The sequence below is a fragment of the Talpa europaea genome, assembly GCF_964194135.1.
Source record: "Talpa europaea genome assembly, chromosome: X".
NCBI classification, from domain to species: Eukaryota; Metazoa; Chordata; class Mammalia; order Eulipotyphla; family Talpidae; genus Talpa; species Talpa europaea.
In genome coordinates this window covers 46,488,866-46,513,897 of record NC_140081.1, presented here as the reverse complement: position 1 = coordinate 46,513,897, position 25,032 = coordinate 46,488,866, and the positions used below count along the sequence as shown (strand labels likewise).

General features: G+C 38.5%; 2 protein-coding genes across 2 annotated transcripts in view; one reads left to right on the top strand and one right to left on the bottom strand.

The window, feature by feature from the left end:
• The window catches only part of KIF4A (kinesin family member 4A), a gene marked incomplete at both ends in the record, with an annotated part of 164,926 nt that overhangs the window by 90,797 nt on the left and 49,097 nt on the right, over nt 1-25,032 (bottom strand). The gene's annotated exons all lie outside the window — the stretch shown is intronic.
• LOC311187074 (short transmembrane mitochondrial protein 1-like) lies at nt 9,483-9,629 on the top strand (the record flags this gene model as incomplete). Its single annotated transcript, XM_084258309.1, has 1 exon — nt 9,483-9,629. The coding sequence occupies one exon, from the start codon at nt 9,483-9,485 to the stop codon at nt 9,627-9,629; it is 147 nt and encodes a 48-aa protein (XP_084114435.1).

Below are 25,032 nucleotides of genomic sequence, written 5' to 3'. Positions count from 1 at the left end.
AAGATCAATAGAGGAGAAAAAAATTTCTGAAGAAAGCTATGTAATTAGAATAAACCAAATAGAGGGTCAAATCAATGATCTTAAAGATAATAATGCACAAAGGGCCCAGGTGGAAGAAGAGAGAAATAAGGAAAAGAAAATGAAGAGATACTTTGAGAACCATTGAACTCCATTAGGAATGGCAATAAAAGGACAATGCATAGCCCCATATGGAAAGGGAGAGAAAAGGGAACAGAGAACTTATGTAAGGAAATAAAAGAGGAAAACTTCCCAAAACTGGTGAAGGAACTAAATATACAAGTCAGTGAATCTAAAAGAACTCCAGAGTACCTAAACAAAATGAGACCTACAAGACATGCAGTAGTGAAAATTCCAAGAGTTCAGGACAAAGAAAGAATATTGAACCTGGCAAGGGTAAATATACCCAAATCAGGCTAACATCAATCACATTTCCCTGAAGAAATACTATGGGCAAAGAGGAAGTGGAATGATGTGTTCCACATATTTAAAGATAAAAACCGACAGCCAAGACTCTCCTCCGAGACTCTTCTTCAGATATGAGGAAGAACATAGAGAAACACAGAGAAACTCAAGGAGTTAGCAAACACTAGAGCACCTCTCCAAGAAATATTGAAAGGAGCTTACACATCTAAAGAGAGGCACATACAGAAAGAATGGAATACAGAAATAGAGTAAACCACAAAAATTAAGAACAAATTAGCAGCAACAGCCTTTCATGTACCAATAATAATTGTAAACATAAATGGATTGAAATCACCAATTAAAAGACACAGAGAATCTAGCTGGATAAGGAAAAATAATCTAACCTTCTGCCATCTCCAATAGATACACCTAAACTCCAAAAACAAACATACGCTCAAAGTAATGGGCTGGAAAACCACCTCACGGGATAATGGGGTCAAAAGAAGGCAGGGACAGCAAATTTACATCAGGTAAAATAGATTTCCAGTGAAAAAAAGGTAACAAGAGACAGGGATGAACTCTATATAATGATTAAGGGAACAATATATCAGTAATGTAACAGGGTAGTGCCCAGGAAAAGGGGAGGTTCCAGGTTCCCTGCCCCACCCAAGGGTGGGTGGAGCTGAACAGGGAGGAGAAGAAAACTGGAGAAGAGACTGGAGAAGGAAGGAAGCAGGATGGAGAGCAAGAAGGAGGCCTGGAGGAGGCACATGGAGCTGAGAGACATGTGAAGAAGCTACACTTGCTTCTTGGTCCTGGACTGGTTGAAACAGATGTGGGTGAGAGACCCGTGGGGAGGTTTAACAATGGCAGCTTTTATCTTGGTTTTGATTTTGCTCTTTTCCTTCCAGATTTGTTTGGTTGTTTCTGATCCTTTTCTGTGGGTCCCCGCCAGAAGGTGCTTTAGACTTGTGGCAGGCTTCCAGGCCAATCCTGTTTGGGTGGACTTTTACCCCTGAGGGGATGGGTAACTTTGGTTGCTTGATTTAGAAACTATATTCTTTGTCTTTTTTTGGTATTGTTTACTAATTGTATTAAAGTTCCTTTCCATTAAAGGTCTTATATGTTTTGTCTTGAAGCAGCAGATAGCAGAACTGATTAAGAGCAGGCAGGTTTGGGGGTTCTGGTGTGTGCCTCTCCCTGTCCTATAACAAGAAGACATAATACTCATCAACATATACTCACCAAATGAAGAAACACCAAAATACATTAAGCAATTACGATCAACTCTGAAAACAGACACTGGAAAAAACACATTTGTGGCAGCGGACATTAACACCCCACTTTCACCAATAGGCAGATTAAGTAGGAAGAAAATAAACAGGGACACAATAGCTTTAAATGAATAATTAGACAGCATGGACACTGCAGCCCACAAAAATAGAATACATATTTTTCTCAAGTGCACATGGGACATTCTCCAGAATATAACATGTCATAGGTCACAAAACCAATATCAACAAATTCATTAATATTAAAATTATACCTAGCAACTTCTTGGACCATAAAGGCTTCAAACTAGAAATCAAGTATCAAAAGAAAGAGGGAAATCCTTTAATAAATGGAGACTGAACAACACATTGCTGATAGATGGCTGGGTTAATGAGGAAATCAAAGATATAAAAAAGAAAATACCTCGAGATGAATGTTAACAAGGATACAACTTTCTGAAATTTATGGGCTATAGCAAAAGCAAGTACTAAGAGGAAAGCTGCAGCAATACAAGCCCATATCAAAGAACAAGAAAGCTCAAATAAATAACTATATCTCTTATCTAGAGGAATTAGAAAGAGAAGAACAAACAAATAAAAGTCAGTATAACAGAATAATAAAAACCAAGGAAAAATAAATGAAATAGAAATAAAAAGACAATCCAAAAGATTAAGGAAACTGAAAGCTGGTTCTTTGAAAAAATAAGCAAAATATACAAATCTATAGCAGGATCACTAAGAAAGTAAGGGAGAAATCTCAAATAAGTAGAATCAAATATAAAAGAGGAGAAATTATAACTGATGCTACAGATATTCAGATAATAATTAGAGACTACTATGAACATTTACACGCTAACAAATTCAGTAACATGGAAGAGATGGACAAATTCCTAGAATTATACAATCATCTAAGACTGAATAGGGAAGAAATAGAAATCCAGAACAAACCGCTCACAAGCAGGGAAACTGAAATGGTAATCAAAACTCTCCCAAAAAACAAAAGCTCAGGACCAGATGGCTTCACAAATGAATTATACCAAATCTTCAAAGATGAACTAATACCTACCCTATGCAAACTCTTCCAAAAAAATTGAAAAAGGAACATTTCCAAACACACTTTATGCGGCAAACATTACTCTAATACCAAAACCAAACAAAAAAGAAAAAAAAAACAAAAACAAAAAAGAAAGCTACAGACCAATTTCTCTATTGAGCACAAATGCAAAAATCCCCTATAAAATCTTAGCAAACCCAATCTAAAAAAGTATTAAAAGGGTTATACATCATGACCAAATAAGATTCCTACAAGGGACACAAGGGTGGTCAAACACCTAAAAATCAATCCATGTAATTCAACACATCAACAAAAACAACAAAAAGACAAAAACACATATGATCATATCAATTGATGCTGAGAAAGCATTTGATAAGATCCAACATCCATCTATGATGAAAACCCTTGAAATTCTGGGGTAAATGGAACATACCTTAACATAATAAAAGTCATTTTCAACAAATTCACAGCTAATATCATTCTCAATGGTGAAAATCTGAAAACTTCTCTACTAAGATTTTGTATAAGACAAGGATGTCCACTCTCACCACTACTATTCAACATAGTATTGGAAATCCTAACTAGAGCAGTTAGCAAGAGAAAGACATAAAAGCAATCAGAATAGGGACAAAACTAAAACCATCATTATTGGCAAATCACATGATAATATACATAGAAAGTCCTCAAGGGCCTCCCTGGTGGTGCAGGCAGTTGAGCGCAGCGCTGTGAAACTGTCTGCAGCCTCTGCAGTGCCTGTTCGATCCCCCCCGTGGAGATACCCACATGGTGGGACAGACCTCTCCTGTCTCACCTGCTGTTCCCCTCAGCAGTGTATTTCATCAGTCTGCCTGCTCTGTTCCCCACTCTGTCTCTGGTGAATCCTCTCACCCTCCCGCACATCTGACCTGTACCCAGGTTCTTGTAGAAATAAATAAATCTTAAAAAAAAAAAAAGAAACTCCTCAAGACTCCACAGAAAAACTAAAGGATACAATCAGTTTAGCAAAGTTGCAGGCTATAAAAGCAATATACAAAAATCCCTTGCCTTCGTATATACAAATGAGATAGAAAAGGAAGTAATTAATGTGGTCACAAAGTCACAAACAGGAGGCACTAAGATCAAATTCTCCCATATAAACAACTGATAAAGTAGAAATTGCAATAAGTTCCTGGCAGGACCCAGACATTTTGGACAAAGTCGGTGACCCAACAGAAGCAGGGAGAAGGTGAGAGCAATGGGGAAAGGAAGGAGAGGGAGGTATGGATCTGGACCCCTAGCCCCCTCCCCCACTCACAAATGTGGAACACTTTACCCAGGAAAAGCTAAGGAGATAAAGTTTGGGAGCAACTGGAAAACACTGAGTTATCTAAGAACTCCAGAAGGAATAATAAATAAATCTTTTTTTTTTTTAAGGTGAAATAAACAAAGGCCAGCAGGATAACACACAAGGAGAGGAGTAGGGCTCTGTCAGGCAGCAAGCCGCAATTTGGAACTGAGCTGAGCCAGGCTGGGATGAGCAGGGGTGGGATCCACCATTAGAGTAACCTGCCAGCACCAAGAGTTTGCAGCCCCACACGACTGTTGGAAGCTTGGGACCACACCACTCTCCTCTGGAACTGAGAGAGGGTGGGCCCCACTAACAAAGAAAGTTTGGCAGGATAGCACTCATGGAGCGGAACAGGGCTCCTGTAGGCCCCAAGACTGCAATTTGGAACTGAGTTGAGCCGGGCTGGGTTGGGACTCACCATCAGGGTAAGCTGACGGCACCAGGAGTGCACAGCCCCTGTACCATTGTTGGAAGTTAGGGACCCCACCATACCCTCCTGGTGTGGAGGAAATTAAAAAAATACTTTGAGTTGAACAGCAATGAGGACACCACTTTCCACAATGTGTGGGATGCAGCAAAAGATAGTACATAGCAATACAGGCTCACATCAAAAAAAAAAAAAAAAAAAAAAAAAAAAAAGAACTCAAAGAAACAACTTAGTCTCCCATCTCAAAGAATTAGAAAAAGAACAACAAAAATCCCAAAACCAGTAGAAGAAAAACAATCCAAAAGAACAACAAAACAAAAAGTTGGTTCTTCAAAAATAAACGATATAGACAAACCTCTAGTCAGGCTCACAAGAAAAAATGGGAGAATACTCAAATAAATAGGATCATGAATAAAAGGGGAGAAATTACAACACTCAGTAGAAATCAAAAGAATAATCACAGATTACTATGAACAGTTAATATATGCAAACAAGTTCAAAAGTCTACAAGAGATGGACAAATTCCTAGAAGGATATAATCAGCCAAAGCTACATAAAAAATAGAGCACCTAAAAAGACCAATTACAAGAAGTGAAACTGAAACAATAATAAAAATACTCCACAAAAACAAAGGCCCAGGACAAGACAGCTTCACAGTTGAATTCTACTAAACGTTGAGAAATGAACTAGTCCCTATTCTACACAATCTCTTTCAAAAAATTGAGAAAGAAGGAATACTACCAAATATGTCCTATGAGGCCAACATTACACTAATACCAAAACCAAACAAAGACAACACAAAAAAAGAAAACTACAGGCCAATCTCCTTAATGGACACAGATGCAAAAATCCTCAATAAAATTCTTGCCAACAGAATCCAACAATGCATCAAAAGGATAATACACCACGACCAAGTGGGATTTATTCCAGGGACATAAGGATGGTTCAACATCTGAAAATCAATTAATGTCATACAACACATCAACAAAAAGAAAAATAAAAACCATAAGATCATATCAATAGATGCTGAGAAGCCATTCTACAAAGTTCAACATTCATTTAATATGAAGGCTCTTGAAATTCTCAGGATAGAAGGAAGATACCTTGACATGATAAAAGTCACAGATGACAAACTCACAGCCAGTATTATTCTCAATGGTGAAAAGCTGAAAGAAAGCCTTTCCTTTAAGGTCAGGAATAAGACAAAAATGTCCACTCTCGATAATGCTCTTCAACATAATACTGGAAGTTCTAGCTACAGCAATAAGAAAGGAAAAAGACATACAAGGAATCCAAACAGGGAAAGAAGAAGTAAAATCATCAAATTTGCAGATGATATGATAACATACATAGAAAACCCTAAAAACTCCACAGAAAAACTAATCAAAATAATCAACCAGTTTAATAAAGTAGCAGGATACAAAATCAACACATAAAAGTCAGTAGACTTCCTATATACAAACAATAAATCTGAAGAAGAAATGAAGAAAACCATCCCTTTTATAATTGAAACAGCAACAACAAAAAAACCCAAATACTTGGGAATAAACCTAACGGAAGAGGTGAAGGACCTATACAAAGAAAACTATAAAACATTGTTAAAAGAAATAAAGACACAAAGAAATGGAAAGACATCTCTAGCTCACAGATTGAAAGAATTGACATTATCAAAATGGCCATCCTACCAAAAGCAATATACATAATCAATGCTATTCCAATATAAATCTCAATGACAGTCTTCAAAGAAATAGAACAAATATTGATGAAATTCATAAGGAGCTACAAAAACCTTGAATACCCAAAGCTCTCCTGACTAAAACAAGGGAGAATGGAGGTACCACACCCCCAGAATTCAGAGTATACTACAAAGCCATAATAATTAAAGCAGTATGGTACTGGAACAAAAACACACAGACTAATGGACCCAAAAAGAAAGTCCAGAAATAAAGTCACACATATGTGGACAACTAATCTTTGACAAAAGAGCAAAGTCTACACAATGGAACAAAGACAGTTTTTTTAATAAATGGTGCTGGGAAAATTGGACTGCTACATGCAAAAGAATGAAGCTAGACGACTACTTCATAATACCATGCACAAAAACCACCTCAAAATGGATAAATGACTTCAACATAAGACTGCAAACCATACAATATATAGAACAAAACATAGGAAAAACACTATAAGACATAGAGCTCAGTAACATCTTTAAAGACTCATCCCCCAAAGCAAAGAAAGTTAAGGAATAAGATAAATAGTAGGATTACATCAAACTAAAAAGCTTCTGTCCAGCAAAAGAGATATTAACCAAAACAAAGAGACACCCTACTGATTGGGAAAAAAATATTTGCATTCCACACAACTGATAGGGGATTGATCACAAAGATATACAATAAACTCACAAGACTCAAGAAGAACAAAGTAAACAATCCCCTCAAGAAGCACTTAAAAGACACTCCTCCAAAGAGGAAATGCAAATGGCCAACAGACATAGGAAAGAAAAAATGTTCAACATCCCTTATAACCAGGGAAATGCTGATCAAAATCACAATGAGATACCACCTTAGACCAGTAAGAATGACACATATTAAAAATAACAACAACAACAACAACAACAACAAACTAGCAACAACAAATCTTGGTGAGGATGTGGTGAAAAGGAACTCTCCTACATTGCTGGTGGGAATGCAAACTGGTCCAACCACTATGGAAAGCTGTGTCGAGGTTCCTCAGACTACTAAAAATGGATCTACCATATGATCCAGCAATTCCACTCCTAGGGATCTACCCAAAGGGTACAAAACTTTAATTCAAAAGGATACCTGCACCCCTATGGCTTACTGCAGCACTATTTATAATAGGTAAGACTTGGAAACAACCCAAATGCCCAAAAATAGATGACTGGATCAAGAAGATGTGGTATATATGCACAATGGAATACTATTCACCAATGAAAAATAAACTAATGCCATTCACAGCAACATGGATGGAATTAGAAGGGGTTATACTTAGTTAAATAAGTCAGAAGGAAAAAGAAAAATATCTGATGGTTTCACTTATAGGGGCATACAGGGGAACCAAATAAGGGACCAGGGAGAAAAATAATAACAATAAAAAAACACAAGAAAATAAAACAAAAATAAAAAGATAACTATAAATCAGAGACATTCTGCAGGGGAGAAGGAGGGAATGGGATCAAAATGAGGGCAGAAAGAGCACAAGGGACTATGGTGATGATGCATGGGTGAATTGGTGCTGGAAACTCTATGGGGACTATACCTGAGAAAAGAAAGCAAACACTGTAAAAAAAAAATGAACAATGATGTAAATATATATTAATAAAGTAAATATAAACAAAAAGAATGTGATCCCATTTACAATGATACCAAAAAATAAAATTAAAAACTGAGGAGTAAACCAGAGAGGTAATGGATTTATACAAAGAAAATTATGACACTGTTAAAAGAAATATAAGAAGACACAAAAAAAAATGGGAAATTATTCCCTGCTCATGGATTGGAGGAATCAACATTGTCAAAATGGCCATCCTACCCAAAGCAATATACAGATTCAATGCAACCCCAATAAAAATATCAGTGGGATTTCTCAAAGAACTAGAACAAACACCACTGAAATTCATATGTAATCACAAAATATCCTCAAAAGCTAAAAGAACTCTTAAAAAAAAGAGAGAGGAATAATGGGTGTATCACACTTCCATAGTACTGGAACAAAAACAGACACACAGAACAAAGGAATAGAATTGAGACCCCAAAAATTAACCAACATCTGTATGGACAGTTAATCTATGACAAAGGGGCCAAGAACATATACTGTAGCAAGCCTGTTCAATAACTGGTGTTGTCAAAACTGGACAGCTACATGCAAAAGAATAAAACTAAACCACTGTCTCATACCATATATAAAATCAATTCAAAATGGATAAAAGACTTGGAAGTAAGACTTGAAATTAAAAAATTAGGTAAAACACTTCATGACATAAATTTCAGTGATGTCTTTACAGATTTGTTCCTAACAACAAGGAAAAGAAGAGAGAACAAGCAACATCAGAGTAAAAATGTTCTGTACAGTGAAAGAAACCATGATTAAAATAAAGATAAACTACTGAATGGGAAAATATAGCTGCACACATAATTTGACAATGGACTGATATTGAAGATCTACAAAGAGTTCACACAATTCAACAAAAAGCAAACAATCCAATAAAAAAAATAGAGAACTAAACAGACACTTCTTCAAAGAAGATATATAGAGTACCAATAAGCACCTGAAAATATGTTCATCAACATGTATCATTAGGGAAATGCAAATAAAGATCACAATGAGATATCACCTCATACCTGTGAGAATGGTCCATATAAAAAGACAGAAACAGTGGTGGTGGGGATGTGGAAAATAGTAAACTTTCCTACACTGTTGGTGGGAATGCAGACTGGACCAGCCCTTAAGGGAAAGCAGTATGAATGTATCTCAAAACATTAAAAATGAATCCACCATACAACCTAGTAACTCCACTCAAAGCTATCCACTCAAAAAATTCAAAAACACTAATTTGAAAGAAAATTTGCACCCCACTATTTACAATAGCCAAATTATGGAAACAATCTACATACACAAAAACAGATGAGTGAATCAAGAAGATGCAGTATACAATGAAACACTACTCAGAGATCAAAAAAGGCAAACTCATACCATTAGTGGCAACATGGATCAAATTAGAAGGGATAATTCTACATGAAACAAATTTGAAGGAGAAAAGATAAATACCAGATGGTGTCACTAATATATAGAATAGAGAGAAACCAAAGTAAGGGTCAGATGAAGACAGCTTAAAAACTAATCCCTGAAAGTTGAATATACAACTAAAACATTCAGAGCGGGGAGGACATGGAAGAGGAATAAGAACTTGGAGGAGGCCCACGAAATGCCGCAGCTCTCCACTCCCTCATGGTCAACACCATGCTCCAGTTCCTGCTTGGATTTACTTTGGGTAATGTGGTTGGAATGTATCTGGCGCAGAACTATGACATACCAAACCTTGCAAAAAAAAGCCTGGAAGATATTAAAAAGGACTTGGATGCCAAGAAGAAACCCCCTAGTTCATGAGGTCGACTGTAGCACTGCCTTCTAAATTCTACTGTACTCGGGGCCGCCTCTAACTCTGAACCAAAAGCTTTTTTAAATAAATAAATAAATAAGAACAAGGAGGAAAAAAAGACAATGGATTATAGTGTTAAATTGTGGGTGATTTGGTGGTGGGTGCACTATGGTAGTAATACCTGACTAGAATATCCTAATAGTACCTTAGTTAAAAATAATTTAAAAATTAAAATTAGGGTCTCCTCAGTGGCACATCCCATTGAGTGCAGTGCTGTGAAGCTGTCCACAGCCTCTGCAGTGTGGGTTCAATACCCAGCCAGCCAGGGAGATTCCCACATGGAGTGACAGACATCTCCTGTTGCCCCGCTGCTCCCCTCAGCAGTGTATTTCGTCAGTCTGCCTGTTCTGTTCTCTGCTCTGTCTCTGGTGAATCTGCTCACCCTCCCATGCCTCTGGTCTGTATCCCAGCTCTTCACAAAAATAAATAGATAGATAGATAGATAGATAAAAAAGAGGGTTGAAAACTGCTGGGCCTGGCCCAATATTAAAAAAAAAAAATTTAAATAAAACGGAGGTTGCTAACACAATAAAAAAAATAAATAAATAAGGGGGCCTCCCGGTGGCGCAGGCAGTTGAGCACCGCACCGTGAAGCTCTCCACAGCCTCTGCAGCATGGGTTCGATCCCGGCCAGCCAGCAAGAATCCCGCAGGGCGTGGCAGACCTCTCCTGTCTCACCCGCTGCTCCCCTCAGCAGTGTATTTCGTCAGTCTGACTGTTCTGTTCCCACTCTGTCTCTGGTGAATCCTCTAACCCTCCCGTGCATCTAGCCTGTACCCCGGTTCTTGTATAAATAAATAAATCTTTTTAAAAAGATAAAAACATGTATTATAGGTAATGGAAACAAAAGAAAAGTTTTAAAGAGTAATAAACATGATCAAATGTGGATTTTAGACATATTAATTTGATAGTCATTTGGAGGGTAGATTTGGGAGCAAAAAATTTATAGTTAAATCATTTAGGAGAGTTATTTTAACAGTTCCAAGAGACATCTCTAAGAATTGGAGCAGTGAGAAAGGGATGAAGGAGATATAACTCAGTGGTATTTAAGATATAAAAATTACATGAACAAGAGACCTTTTAGATGAGGAAGATGATTACATGTGATCATATTCCAAAAACAAAGTTAATATTTATTCATCTATTCAGAAATAGTTATTAAATACCTATTATATGCCAGACACAGTGCTTGGCACAGGTGTCAGAAAAATAAGAACTGGTCTCTACTTTTAAGGAACTTAATGTGTAATGGGAAAAGAGAATGCTATGTGACTAGGAAGGGAAGTAATCTTCTATATTACAATAAGGCTTCGGGTTGAAGGCTTAAGTATTTAAGAGGAAGGAAGTGATATTTACTTTAAAAAGTATTTTTAAAAGGAATATAACAAGTAAATACATATATAATAAAGCAAATTTAATAAGGTGTTAATTGTGGAATCCAGATACTAGGCATAGGGATGTTCCTGCAAGATTCCTTCAACCTGGCTTTATCATGAAAAGTTTCATAAAATGTTAGGGAAAATCACTATGGGAGCACCAATTGATGGAAAAAACTTGCCAAAAGTGAGCTTTCATAGTTGGGTGACATCTGAACTGTGAAATGAAACATTAATAGGAAGAGTTGCCAGTCACCAAAAGGAAGGAAGTGCCAGTCACAAAAAGTCCCTATAATGATGTGTCATACAGAATGCCAGGTCCTAGGAATATAAAGATGAATAAAACACAGTCCCCATCTTTGCTATCTAAGAAGTGGGTGGGGTGTGTTTGTGTCAGCAAGATAAGGAGAAATTGGGGTAGTGTTAGTGCAGGAATAAGGTAAGCATTAGATGAGGGACACTCAATCCACATTGTGATGAGAGGAACTGAACTGGTCAAAGTTTCTTCAAGGGGATAAAATTAGAGTCCAGTATTGGAGGGCAAAATAGAATTAGTCCCATGAAGATGGAAGGAAGGCAATTCTCTTAGAGGGTGGAGAATGTACAAAGGCGCAGAGACAAGAGAGAACTTGGAACACATACTATGGCTATGCAGATTGCAAGGAACAGCAGGGGAGAAGGGAAGCTAGCCAGTATATAGGACTAGAGCACAAAAGCCATGCTAAGCAGTGTGGTACTAAATAAAGCACTATGGAAGAGCTCTAAGCAGGGATATCCAGTTTATTAAGAACAGTTTAACTCCTGGTTAGTCAGTGGCTTAAAAAGGTGCTTGACTGAAGATTAGGAAATCAGCTAAAGAGCTTGTTATAAGCTAAGAAATGATGAAGGCCTGACCTACAGTAGTGGTAGTAGGGTTAGAGAAAAGAGTGATTTCTGAGATAAGAAAGTGAGACTGATAGGATTTGGTGACTGATGAGAAAAGGGGAAGGAATCAGAGTGAAAGGACTAGTATGCAATGGTGTTCTGGTTTCTGGCTTGGGTGCCTGGGGGGTGTTGAAATTATTTACTGCAGGTGGTAGAAGGGTAGGTTTAACAGGGACAGTGAGGGATGGCGAGTTCAGTTTTAGATATAGAATGGGTGGTGTCTGTGGGACATATGTGTCCCATAGGAAACTACTTTCATAGACTGAAATATAGATATGGCCTGGAGGTATAGAGATTTGCAATCAGCAGCACATAGGTAGGAGCTATAAGCATCTAAATGAGTGAGATCACTTAGGGTGGTGGGGAGGTAGGAAGGTGATAGGCATAAATAGCAGGAAGAAAAAAAAAATCCCAGGACAGAACCTGAGCTGTTTCATATATGGGTGGATAAATGAAGAAGAGCTTGAAAAAGAGCCCTCAGAAAAGTTAAGAGGAAACCCAGAAAAATGATAGTGGTACAGACCCAAGAGTGCAATGAGACCATCTAGAAGAAGGGTCAGGATGTCCAACACTATGGAATCACCATGAGGAGAAATAAAAAGTTTAATAGATCCAGTTCTTCAGATCACTGGATGACCTTGGCAGGGGCAATTTCAATAACATGAGGGTGGAGGGCTAGCAAAAAAGAATGAAAGGAAAAGGAAAGAGGCAGGGATTTTGTTTTGTTTTGAAATGTGAGAAAAACATTAGTATGCTTCTATGCTGAAGGGTTAGAGTGGGACAGGTTAAAAACACCCGGGGGACAGGGGCATTTGATAGAAACAGGTTTTCAAGGAAGTGGGGAAGGGGGGTGGGGAGGGAGGGAGGGAGGGAGAGAGAGAGAGAGAGAGAGAGAGAGAGAGAGAGAGAGAGAGAGAGAGAGAGAGAGAGAGAGATGAATCTCAGCAGAGAACAACTACAATAGGACCGAAATCTGAAGCAAGAGTACTATTAGGAAAATGATGAGTAGACTGGAATGATTAGAACCCTGCAGTTTGTGTGGAAGTAGTGGGATATGAAGCTGGATATACAGAGGGGCCAGAAAAATGACAATAAAGCCTCTTGGTACTACAGAATTCAGAAGAAAAACATGTAAGATGAAATGGTTACAAACTTAACAAATCACCAAAATTAAGTTGGACCTTGAAAGATGCTATGTTGTAGATAGTTTTGTTAGGGGGAAAGGATGTCCTGAGCTAATCCCATACAGGCTTTGTGGACCCCACCCCCACTCCAGACTAAAGCCATCAGGACATTGGGAAAGACAAATCCCATCACCACCAAAGGGAAGGTGGCTGGGACCTGAGGGTGGAGTTGGGCAGCCAGGTTGGATATAAAAACCAAACACGTGGGCCTTGGGGGGGCTCGCTGTCGCTCGCCTCCTGGCTTCACGGCTCCTGGCTTGCAGCCAGCTCTGAGTGCCATTTGGGATTCCTGATCGGTGGATCGGGTAGGACTTATTTAAAACTTTGTTTCCCACTTTTCTCCCTGAGCTGTACATTTCCTCATTTCCCCTTCCCTTGTAAATAAACCTTTTATTAACCTTTTGCGTGTGCCTGCAGTAGAACATTGGTAAGTCCTTTTAAGCGCACGGGTGAGGACCCACAGTCAGGCACCCCGTTTTGTATCGGGGTTGCTCTACAACAGTTTGATGGGGTTCGGGAGGCAGATACATTCTGGGAAAGAAGAAAAGATGGCTATGATGAAAGAACACAGAAGCCAGAACTAACAGGGCCTGTGGTGGAGGCTATGTAGCTAGAGTAGAGAGTTTGGACAGGGAAGCTGTGAAAAGCTGCTAAGGATGTAGGCTGAGACAGGGTAAAAAGGCCTGGTTATGGTTTTTAGACTTTATGCTGTAAGTACTGAGTGCTACAAAGTTTTGAATCAAGGGAGGTATCCTGTACAAAGTAGTATTTTAAGAAGATTAACAGAGATGTATTATTTAGAATGAGATATGAAGATGATAGGAGGTTCTTGCAGGGAAAAGGCATGGACTTTGTAGAGTAAGCAGGAACAGACTGGAAGTGGGTCAAACTCATAATATTGCTAATTAAGAACTAACAGTGGGTACTGGGTACTCATTCCTAATTGAGGAGATCATGCTGGGTACAGTCATTAGCATAATGGAACAAGAAAAAGAAAAAGCTAAAGAGCCTGAAAAGTAATAGACTGAATTAGGAAATGAACTAGAAGAGTGAGGATTTACAAGCCAGGAGAAGAGTTTCAAGAAGGGTGTGATCAAGTGTCAATGCCACAGAGAAATCAGGTAAGATGGATGGGCAATGAAAAGAACCAATTTGTTTTGATAATTAAGATATCACTAGCCATCTTTTAGAATGATTTAGTAAGGTGGATAAAGACAGACTAGTGAGAGTGAATCAGGTCCCAAGAACAAAAATCATCATTAAATGAATTTTTCTATATGGCAAAAACAAAGCTAGAATATAAAAAATTATGAAAGAATCTATTCTGGTTTCATGTGTTCAGTTTGTGAAAATTCAGGAAATTATATGCTCATGATTATGTACTCTTCTGCTTGTATATTATACCTGAATGAAAATGTTATAGGGCAGCCCCGATATTGAACGGGTTGCCTGGCTGTGGGTCCTCACCGGAGCGCTTAAAAGGGACTTATTAATATTCCACTACAGGCATACACAAAAGGTTAATAAAAGGTTTATTTACAAGGGAAAAGGAAAGAAGGAAAATGTACAATTTTCTCAGGGAGAAAATAGGGAAATAAAGTCTTTAATGCGTCCTACCCGATCCGCCAACCTGGAAACCCAAAGGCACTCTCAGAGCTGGCTGGATGCTGCGAGCTGGCAGAGAGCCAAAATGGGGAACCCCTCCAAAGCCCACGTGTCTGGCTTTGTACCAACCTGGCTGCTTAACCCCACCCTCAGGTCCCAGCCACCTTCCCTTTGGTGGTGATGGGATTTGGAGTTCCCAGTGTCTTTGGCTTTGGCCTGGGGTGGGGGTGGAGTCCACAAAGCCTGTATGGAATTAACTTTAGGACATCCTTTTCCCCCTAACAATAAGATTAAAAAATACACCTTCTGGAGAGTTGGGACCAACATGGCGGTGGGGAAACTCTGCGAGTAAGTCCTCCCATTAAAAAAAAAAAAAGTTAATAGGGAGGAAAAGCAGCAGGTCCCTGCGAGAACTGGGACATGGAAGATAAATGGGCGACTCTGGCAAACTGCCCGAAGAGGGAAGTTGCCATAAAAGAAGACAAGGAGAGGAAAGCTCAGAACCCTGCTATAAGGAGAGGAAAGCTCAGAACCCTGCAACCCTCCCCCACCCACAAAGTCAGCACTCTCCCACCAACAGAGAGGAGGGAAAAAAAACAACAAGAACTACAGATCAAGTGGGACACTGAGTAGAAAGGAACTATTTCAGGCTCTGCACCCTGCAAACAGGAACTGTGGAGAACAGTGCAGGAATTGCCAGGGAGGTCAGCGAAAGGTTCCGGGTGCCATTAGAGGAAGATAAGGACTCCAGGGAGACCTACAAATAGCCCAAGGCCAGTTGATAAGCTTGGTGGAAAAGCAGCATGCTCAAAAAGCATATGAGGATGGCAACTGCACGGGTCCTGGTGCCCGTGACCTAGGTTTGTGGGGAGACACGCGGGAGCCGTCACTGAGGTGAATGTCCCTCACTGAGTAATCAGAAACCAGGCGCCCAGACATGGAAGCGCGGTGCAAAAAGCAATTTTTCTGCGGATACTGAACTGGGCTACAGCCCTTGTCCTGTATCTGAGGGCTTCGGAACTGATACCTGGGGCATGAAATTTGGGGCGTGGGATCCCCAGGACGGCAGGGCACAGGGCAGACACAGCACCCCCACACCATTGAGGCACTCACGCCACCACCACTCTGTAACCCAGACCCACGGGGTTGGGAAAGGGGGGAGAAACAGTTCTGGAAGGACACTAGGAAAGATCTCTGCACCACCTAGCGACCAGAACAAAATCACCAACACCCTGAAAGTTGGAAACCAGGGATCCCAAAAACACCCTCAGGCGCTGAGAGAAGGTGGGCCACGCAAACGGGGGTAAGGAGGGAAATAAGGCCTGGAGCAAGACCCCATCCTGGAACTGAGAGCCAGGCACAGGATCTCGAGCGTGGGATGCACCAAACCAGTGGGCACTGCACAGGGTGACAGCCAATGTTTTGGAACTGATAGCCCTGGAACTGAGACCTACAGTACAGAATTCAGGGCGAGGGATCCATACCGCTGTGGGCACAGCAACAGGTAAACACAGAGTAGACACAGCACCCAGCTGAATAAGAGCCCCTGTGTTGAGGCGCTCCCCTCTGCCCCACCTCCGTTTTTCAGAGAACCAGCAAGTACATGTCTCTGGTGCCACATTGTGACCAGAACAAAATCACCAATTAGCTGATTCCCTGTTGGAACTGAGTAAATACAGAGGGAGGGAACTGCAAGGGTCAGTGCCAGCAATACAGCACCAATACCCTGGTGGAGTTTTTTTTTTAATATAAATTTTATTTTTATATTCCCCATACAATTGCAACCCCCTTATTTTGACCCCAGTCCCTCCCCTCCCACCCCTGCCCCCCATAGAGTGTCTCTGGTTCATAGTTTTTGTTGATTTTGATTTTCACTTTCTTATAGTTATTCATTTTCCTGGTTCCTTATTTAAGTTTTCTAGATTCCTGCTATGAGTGAGACCATCCGGTATTTTTCTTTTTCTTTCTGGCTTATTTCGCTGAGCATGATACCTTCTAGCGCCATCCATGTTGCTGCAAATTGCATGTGTTTGTCTTTTTTGAATGCTGAATAATATTCCATGGTATATATGTACCACATCTTCTTGATCCAGTCATCTAATTTTGGGCATTTGGGCTGTTTCCAAAGCTTAGCTATTGTAAACAGTGCTGCTATAAACATAGGGGTGCAGGTGTTCTTTGGAATGGATGTTTCTGTGTCCTTTGGGTAAATACCTAGGAGTGGAATTGCTGAATCATATGGAAGCTCTATGTTTAGTAGGTCCAGAAATCTCCACACAGCTCTCCATAGTGGTTGGGCCAGTTTGCATTCCCACCAACAGTGCAGAAGAGTTCCTTTTTCTCCACACCCTCGCCAACATTTGCTGTTGCTAGTTTTTTTAATATGTGCCATTCTCACTGGTGTAAAATGGTATATCATGGTAGTTTTGATTTGCATTTCCCTGATTACAAGTGATGTTGAACATTTTTTTCATATGTCTGTTGGCCATTTGCATTTCCTCTTCAGAGAAGTTTCTTTTTAGCTCTTCTGCCCATTTTTTGACAGGATTATTTTCTTTGTTGTTGTTGAGTCTCATCAGCTCTTTGCAAATTTTTGTGATCAGTTCTTTATCATTAGTGCTGGGTGCAAAAATGTTCTCCCAGTTGGTGGGGTTTCTCTTTGTTTTTGTTATTGTCTCTTTTGCTGTGCAGAAGCTCTTTAATTTGATGTAGTCCCAGCTGTTGATCTTTGCCTTCACTATCACTGCTTTGGGTGATGTGTCTGTAAAGATGTCTTTGATATGCAAATCACGTAGTGTTTCGCCTATATTTCCTTCTATGTATTTTATGGTTTCAGGTCTTATGTCTAGTTCTTTAATCCATTTAGAGTTGATTTTTGTGTATGGTGTGAGGTAGTGGTCAAGCTTCATTCTTTTGCATGTAGCGACCCAGTTTTCCCAGCACCATTTATTGAACAAACTTTCTTTGCTCCTTTGTCAAAGATTAGTTGACCATAAATCTGTGGGTTTATTTCTGGATTTTCTATTTGATTCCATTGGTCTGTATGTCTGTTCTTGTTCTAGTACCATGCAGTTTTGATGATTATGGCTTTGTAGTATAGTTTGAAGTCTGGGAGTGTGATGCCTCCATTTCCTTCTTTTTTATCAGTAGAGCTTTGGCTTTTCGGGGTTTTTGGTGATTCCATATGAATTTCATCAATAATTGTGCTATTTCTTTGAAGAATTACATTGAAATTTTTATTGGAATAGCATTCAATCTGTATGTTGCTTTTGGTAGGATGGTCATTTCAATAATGTTTATTCTTCCAATCCATGAGCAGGAGATGTCTTTCCATTTCTTTGTGTCTTCTTCTATTTCTTTTAGCAGTGTTTTATAGTTTTCTTTGTATAGGTCCTTTACCTCTTTTGTTAGATTTATTCCCAAATATTTGATTTTTTTTGTTTTGATAATAAAAGGGATTTTTTTTTAATTTCTTCTTTTTCAGATTTATTGTTTGTATATAGGAAGGCTACTGACTTTTGCGTGTTGATTTTGTATCCTGCCACATTAATGAACTGATTGATGAGTTGAATTAGTTTTTCTGTGGAGTTTTTGGGGTTCTCTATGTATATTATCATATCTGCAAATAGTGATAGTTTGACTTCTTCTTTTCCTATTTGGATTCCTTGGATGTGTTTCTCTTGTCTTATTGCTCTGGCTAGGACTTCCAGTATTATATTGAAAAGCAGTGGTGAGAGTGGACATCCTTGTCTTGTTCCAGATCTTAATGGAATTGCTTTCAGCTTTTCACCATTGAGAATGATACTGGCTGTTGGCTTGTCATATATGGCCTTTATGATGTTGAGGTATGTTCCTTGTATCCCAAGAATTTCAAGGGCTTTTACCATGAATGGGTGTTGCACCTTGTCAAAAGCTTTCTCAGCATCTATTGATATTATCATATGGTTTTTATATTTCTTTTTGTTGATGTGTTGGATAATGTTGATTGATTTCGGATGTTGAATCATCCTTGTGTCCCTGGAATGAATCCTACGTGGTGAATTATCTTATGGATACATTGTTGGATTCTGACAGCTAAAATTTTATTGAGGATTTTTGCATCAGTGTTCATTAGGGAGATTGGCCTGTAGTTTTCCTTGTTTGGTTTTGGTATTAGTGTAATGTTGGTTTCATAGAACGTGTTGGGTATTGTCCCTTCCTTCTCAATTTTTTGGAAGAATTTGTGAAGGACAGGCACTAATTCGTCTCTGAATGTTTGGTAGAACTCATTTGTAAATCCATCAGGTCCTGGGCTTTTGTTTTTGGGGAGGTTTTTGATTACAATTTCAATTTCGCTGCTTGTAATTGGTCTGTTTAGGTGTTCTATTTCTCTTTATCTAGCTTTGGGTGATTGTAGAGTTGTAGGAATTTGTCCATCTCCTCCTGGTGGAGTTTTGGACCACCAGTGCTGGTCTCAGTCTCGTAAACAGTTTCCAACACCGCTAAGGAGCACTCCAAAGAGATTCCCACCAACACCAGTGTCACAAAGTCCCAATGCATAGAACTAATTACAAAACAAACAACAGGTAGAAGAAAAATTATAAATAACTAAGCAAGCCCGCAGAAGGACACACCACAAAAAGAAATAGTCACAGAGCTCAACAATGACATGGAAGAAATTTTCGGCCTATCAGAGAATTAATGATCATCATGATTAAAGGCAGAAAGAAAACGAAAAGGAAAAAAATGATTTGAGACCAATAATCACTGAACTGAAGAATGAAATTGAGACCTTAAGAAAGGAAAGAAAAGAAACACAGAAGATAAAAAGATTACTAGAGGAGATAAAGAACTCTGGGAAAAGCAATGAAAACAGAATTGATGAAATGGAAGAACGGAACAGTACTATAGAAGATACAGAAATAAAAAGAGCCAAAAGAGAAAAGGAGAGAGAAGTGCAAATGAAGCAGTATGAGGAAACTTTTACTAAACAATTATCAGACTCCATGAAGAGAGGAAATGCAAGAGTTACAGGCATTCCAAGGTCAAGAGAGACAAAGGAACTGAGAAATTATTTAAGGAGATAATTGAAGAAAACTTCCCAAGCATGAAAAAGGAGACAAATATAGACATATAAGAAGCAAGAAGAACACCCAATTACCACAATGAAAAGAGTCCATTACAAGAGTCCAAGACAAGGAAAAAATAATGAACGGGCAAGGGGGAAGAAACAGATAACTTATAAGGGAAAAGCAATCAGGTTAACTTCAGACTTCTCTGAAGAAACTTTATGGGCAAGAAGAGAATGGAGTAACATATTCAACAAACTTTAACACAGAAAATGCAAACCAAAGCTCTCCTTCCTTTACAAAGAAAAAATGTGGACCTTCTCAGACAAACGGAAATTCCAGAAATTCATTACAACTAAACCCCCACTCCAAAAAAATTCTACAAGAAGTCCTAAAGACAAAACCAACAGAGGAATGAACAAGAAGATGAGAATAAAGCAAGGAATAAAATCACAAAAAAGACAAACAAAATGGCAAATGCAGATGCCAACATATCAATATTAAATCTAAATCCAAATGGATTAAACTCATCAATAAAAAGACATGGAGTGGCAGGCTGGATTAAAAAACAAAATCCAGGGCCTCCCCGGTGGCTCAGAGTTTGAGCGCTGGACAGCCTCTGCAGCACCAGTTCGATCCCCAGCCACCGGCAAGGGTCCCACATGTCAAGACAGACCTCTCCTGCCGGGCCCGCTGCTCCCCTCAGCAGTGTACTTCGGTCCTTCTGCCTGCTCTGCTCCCTGCTCTGGCTCTGGTGAATTCTCTCACCCTCTCGCACTTCTGACTATACCCAGTGCTTGTATAAATAAATAAATAAATAAATAAATAAATAAATAAATAAATCTTTAAAAAAAAAAATCCAACCTTCTGCTTTCTCCAGGAAACACATTGAACCACAAAAGAAAAACACACACTGTAAATAAAAGGTTGGAATACAATCCCTACAAGCAAATGGACCAAAAAAGAGGACAGGAACAGCCATACTTCTATCAGATGAAATAGACTTCAAATTAAAAAAGGTAAAAAAGAGACATAGATGGACACTACATTATGATCAAGGGGACAATACATCAGGAAGATATATCACTCATCAACATATACTCACCAAATGAAGGGGCACCAAAATACATTACACAATTATTATCAGCTCTGAAAACAGACATTAAAGAAAAAACATATAGAATGGGAGATTTCAACACCCCTCTCTCACCAATGGACAGATCAACCAGACAAAAAATAAACAGAGACTAGAGACACTGCACCCAAAAACATCTGAGTACACATTTTTCTCAAGTGTGCATGAATCATTCTCCAGAATTGATCACAAACTGGGCCACAAGACAAACATCAACAGATACATGAAGATCAAAATCATTCCAACTATTGTCTCCGATCATAAAGGCATCAAGCTAGAAATAAATCATGAAAAGAATACAAGGAACCCTCCCACTTCATGGAGATTGAAATCCACACTACTGGAAGACCACTGGAAGAAATGTAGAAGAAATGGACAAATTACTAGAACGATATAATCATCCAAAGCTGGACAAAGAAGAAATAGAAGAACTAAACAGACCAATTACAAATAGCGAAATTGAGGTAGTAATCAAAGTGCTCCCCAAAAACAAAAGCCCAGGCCCAGATGGCTTCACAAATGAATTCAACCAAACATTCAGCATTGAATTATTGCCTATCCTACACACTCTTTCAAAAAATTGAAAAAGAAGGAATACAAACAAATACGTTCTACAAAGCCAATATTACACTAATATCAAAACCAAACAAAGACAGCACAAAAAAAGAAAATTACTAGCCCAATCTCCCTAATGAACAGAAAAATCCTTGCCAAAAGCTCCAACAATGCATCAAAGGGATAGTACACCACAATCAAGTGGGATTCATACTAGGGGCACAAAGATGGTTCAACATATGAAAATTGATCAGTGTAATCCAACACATCAACAAAAAGAAAAATAAAAACCATATGATCATATCAATAGATGCTGAGAAAGCATTTGACAAAGTCCAACATCCATTTATGATAAAGGCCCTTGAAATTCTTGAGATAGAAGGAACATACCTTAACATGATAAAAGCCATATACGACAAACCCACTGCCAATATTATTCTCAATGGCGAAAAGCTGAAGGCCTTTCATTTAAGATCATGAACAAGACAAGGATGTCCTCTCTCACCACTGCTCTTCAATATAATACTGGAGGTCCTAGCCAGGGCAATAAGACAAGAGAAACACATACAAGGAATCCAGACAGGGAAAGAAGAAGTAAAACTATCACCATTTGCAGACGATATGATAATATACAAAGAGAACCCTAAAAGCTCCACAGGAAAACTTCTCAAAATATCAACCAGTTCAGTAAGTAGCAGGATACCAAATCAACACGCAAAAATCAGAAGCCTTCCTATACACAATCAATCTGAAGAAGAAGAAAACAAGAAAACCATCCCTTTTATAATTGAAACAAAAAAAAAAATCAAGTACTTGGGAATAAACCTAACAAAACAGGTGAAAGACCTATACAAAGAAAAATAAAAAACACTGTTAAAAGAAATAGAAGAAGACACAAAGAAGTGGAAAGACATCCCCTGCTCATGGATTGGAAGAATTAACATTATTAAAATGACTATCCTCCCGAAAGCAGTATACAAATTCAATACCATTCCAATAAAAATCCCAATGACATTCTTCAAAGAAATAGAACAATTATTGATGAAATTCATATGGAGTCACAAAAAACCCCGAAAAGCCAAAGCTCTACTGAAAAAAAAGAAGGAAATGGAGGCATCACACTCCCAGACTTCAAACTATACTACAAAGCCATAATCATCAAAACTGCATGGTACTAGAACAAGAACAGACATACAGACCAATGGAATCAAATAGAAAATCCAGAAATAAACCCACAGATTTATGGTCAACTAAATCTTTGACAAAGGAGCAAAGACTATGCAATGGAGCAAAGAAAGTTTGTTCAATAAATGGTGCTGGGAAAACTGGGTCGCTACATGCAAAAGAATGAAGCTTGACCACTACCTCACACCATACACAAAAATCAACTCTAAATGGATTAAAGAACTAGACATAAGACCTGAAACCATAAAATACATAGAAGGAAATATAGGCGAAACACTACGTGATTTGCATATCAAAGACATCTTTACAGACACATCACCCAAAGCAGTGATAGTGAAGGCAAAGATCAACAGCTGGGACTACATCAAATTAAAGAGCTTCTGCACAGCAAAAGAGACAATAACAAAAACAAAGAGAAACCCCACCAACTGGGAGAACATTTTTGCACCCAGCACTAATGATAAAGGACTGATCACAAAAATCTGCAAAGAGCTGATGAGACTCAGCAACAACAAAGAAAATAATCCCGTCAAAAAATGGGCAGAAGAGCTAAAAAGAAACTTCTCTGAAGAGGAAATTCAAATGACCAACAGACATATGAAAAAATGTTCAACATCACTTGTCATCAGGGAAATGCAAATCAAAACTACCATGAGATACCATTTTACACCAGTGAGAATGGCACATATTAAAAAAACTAGCAACAGCAAATGTTGGCGAGGTTGTGGAGAAAAAGGAACTCTTCTACACTGTTGGTGGGAGTGCAAACTGGTCCAACCACTATGGAGAGCTGTGTGGAGATTTCTGGACCTACTAAACATAGAGCTTCCATATGATCCAGCAATTCCACTCCTAGGTATTTACCCAAAGGACACAGAAACATCAATTCCAAAGAACACCTGCACCCCTATGTTTATAGCAGCACTGTTTACAATAGCTAAGCTTTGGAAACAGCCCAAATGCCCAAAATTAGATGACTGGATCAAGAAGATGTGGTACATATACACCATGGAATATTACTCAGCATTCAAAAAAGATAAACACATGCAATTTGCAGCAACATGGATGGCGCTGGAAGGGATCATGCTCAGCGAAATAAGCCAAAAAGAAAAAGAAAAATACCGGATGGTCTCACTCATAGCAGGAATCTAGAAAACTTAAATAAGGGACCAGGAAAATGAATAACTATAAGAAAGTGAAAATCAAAATCAACAAAAAACTATGAACCAGAGACACTTTTTGGGGGGTCGGGGGCGCGAGGGGAGGGATTGGGGTCAGAATGGGGGGTTTGCAATTGTATGGGGGAATATAAAAATAAAATTTATTATTAAAAAAAATAAATAAACTTAAAAAAAATTTAAAAAAATTAAAAATAAAAGGGCATTGCTGATAATGGCCAAAAACTGGAAACAACTGACATATCTGTCAGCTGTATAGTGACACAATGGAACACTCCACAGAAATAGAAATCAAGGAACTACAGCTTTGCACAACACAGATGAATTTCTCACATGGAAGGTACAAAAGATTACATGCAGTATGATGCCATTTATGCAAAGTTTAAAAATAGACAAAATTAAATTATGCAATTTAGAGATGTATAGACAGATGGCACTACTATCAAGGAGATTAAGAGGATCGCTAACAGTCAGGACTGGTTACCTCCATAGGGAAAAGAGGGGGTGATGACCTGAGAGGTGTACATAGGAGTGCTGGAAATGTTTGTTCAACCTAACTGGTATTTATATGGATCCTAACTTTATAATTACTTACTGAACTATATACATGATTTATGCAATTTTCTATATGTATACTGTATCTTACAAAAAACCATTACTGAGTGAGTCACATGTGTTGCTAAGCAATGTAAACTTTTCTGAGGAGCTAGACTCTACAGGAAAGGAGATAATGAAGTAGTTTCAAAAGGATTTGGTATTGAAGGAATTTGTACACATATTTTCAACCAAATAAGTGTAAAAGAATATTCAAAGGCAGCACTATTCATCAAAACCACAAGCTGGAAATTACCCAAATGCCCATCCAACAATAGAAATGTTAAATGGTGGCATATTCACCAATGGACTATGTATAGTAATGAAAATGAATGAACTACTACTACACTCAATAATGTAGATGATTCTCACAAGCATTTATGTTGAGTTAGGGTTACCAGATTTAGCAAAAGAAAAAAAAAACATAAAAGACACCCAGTTAAATCTGAATTTCAGTTAAACAATGAGTCACTTTTAATATAAGAATGTTCTATGCAAAATGATTCATCATTTATCTGACATTCAAATTTAAAAATAGACAAAACTAAATTATGGGCATCCTGAATT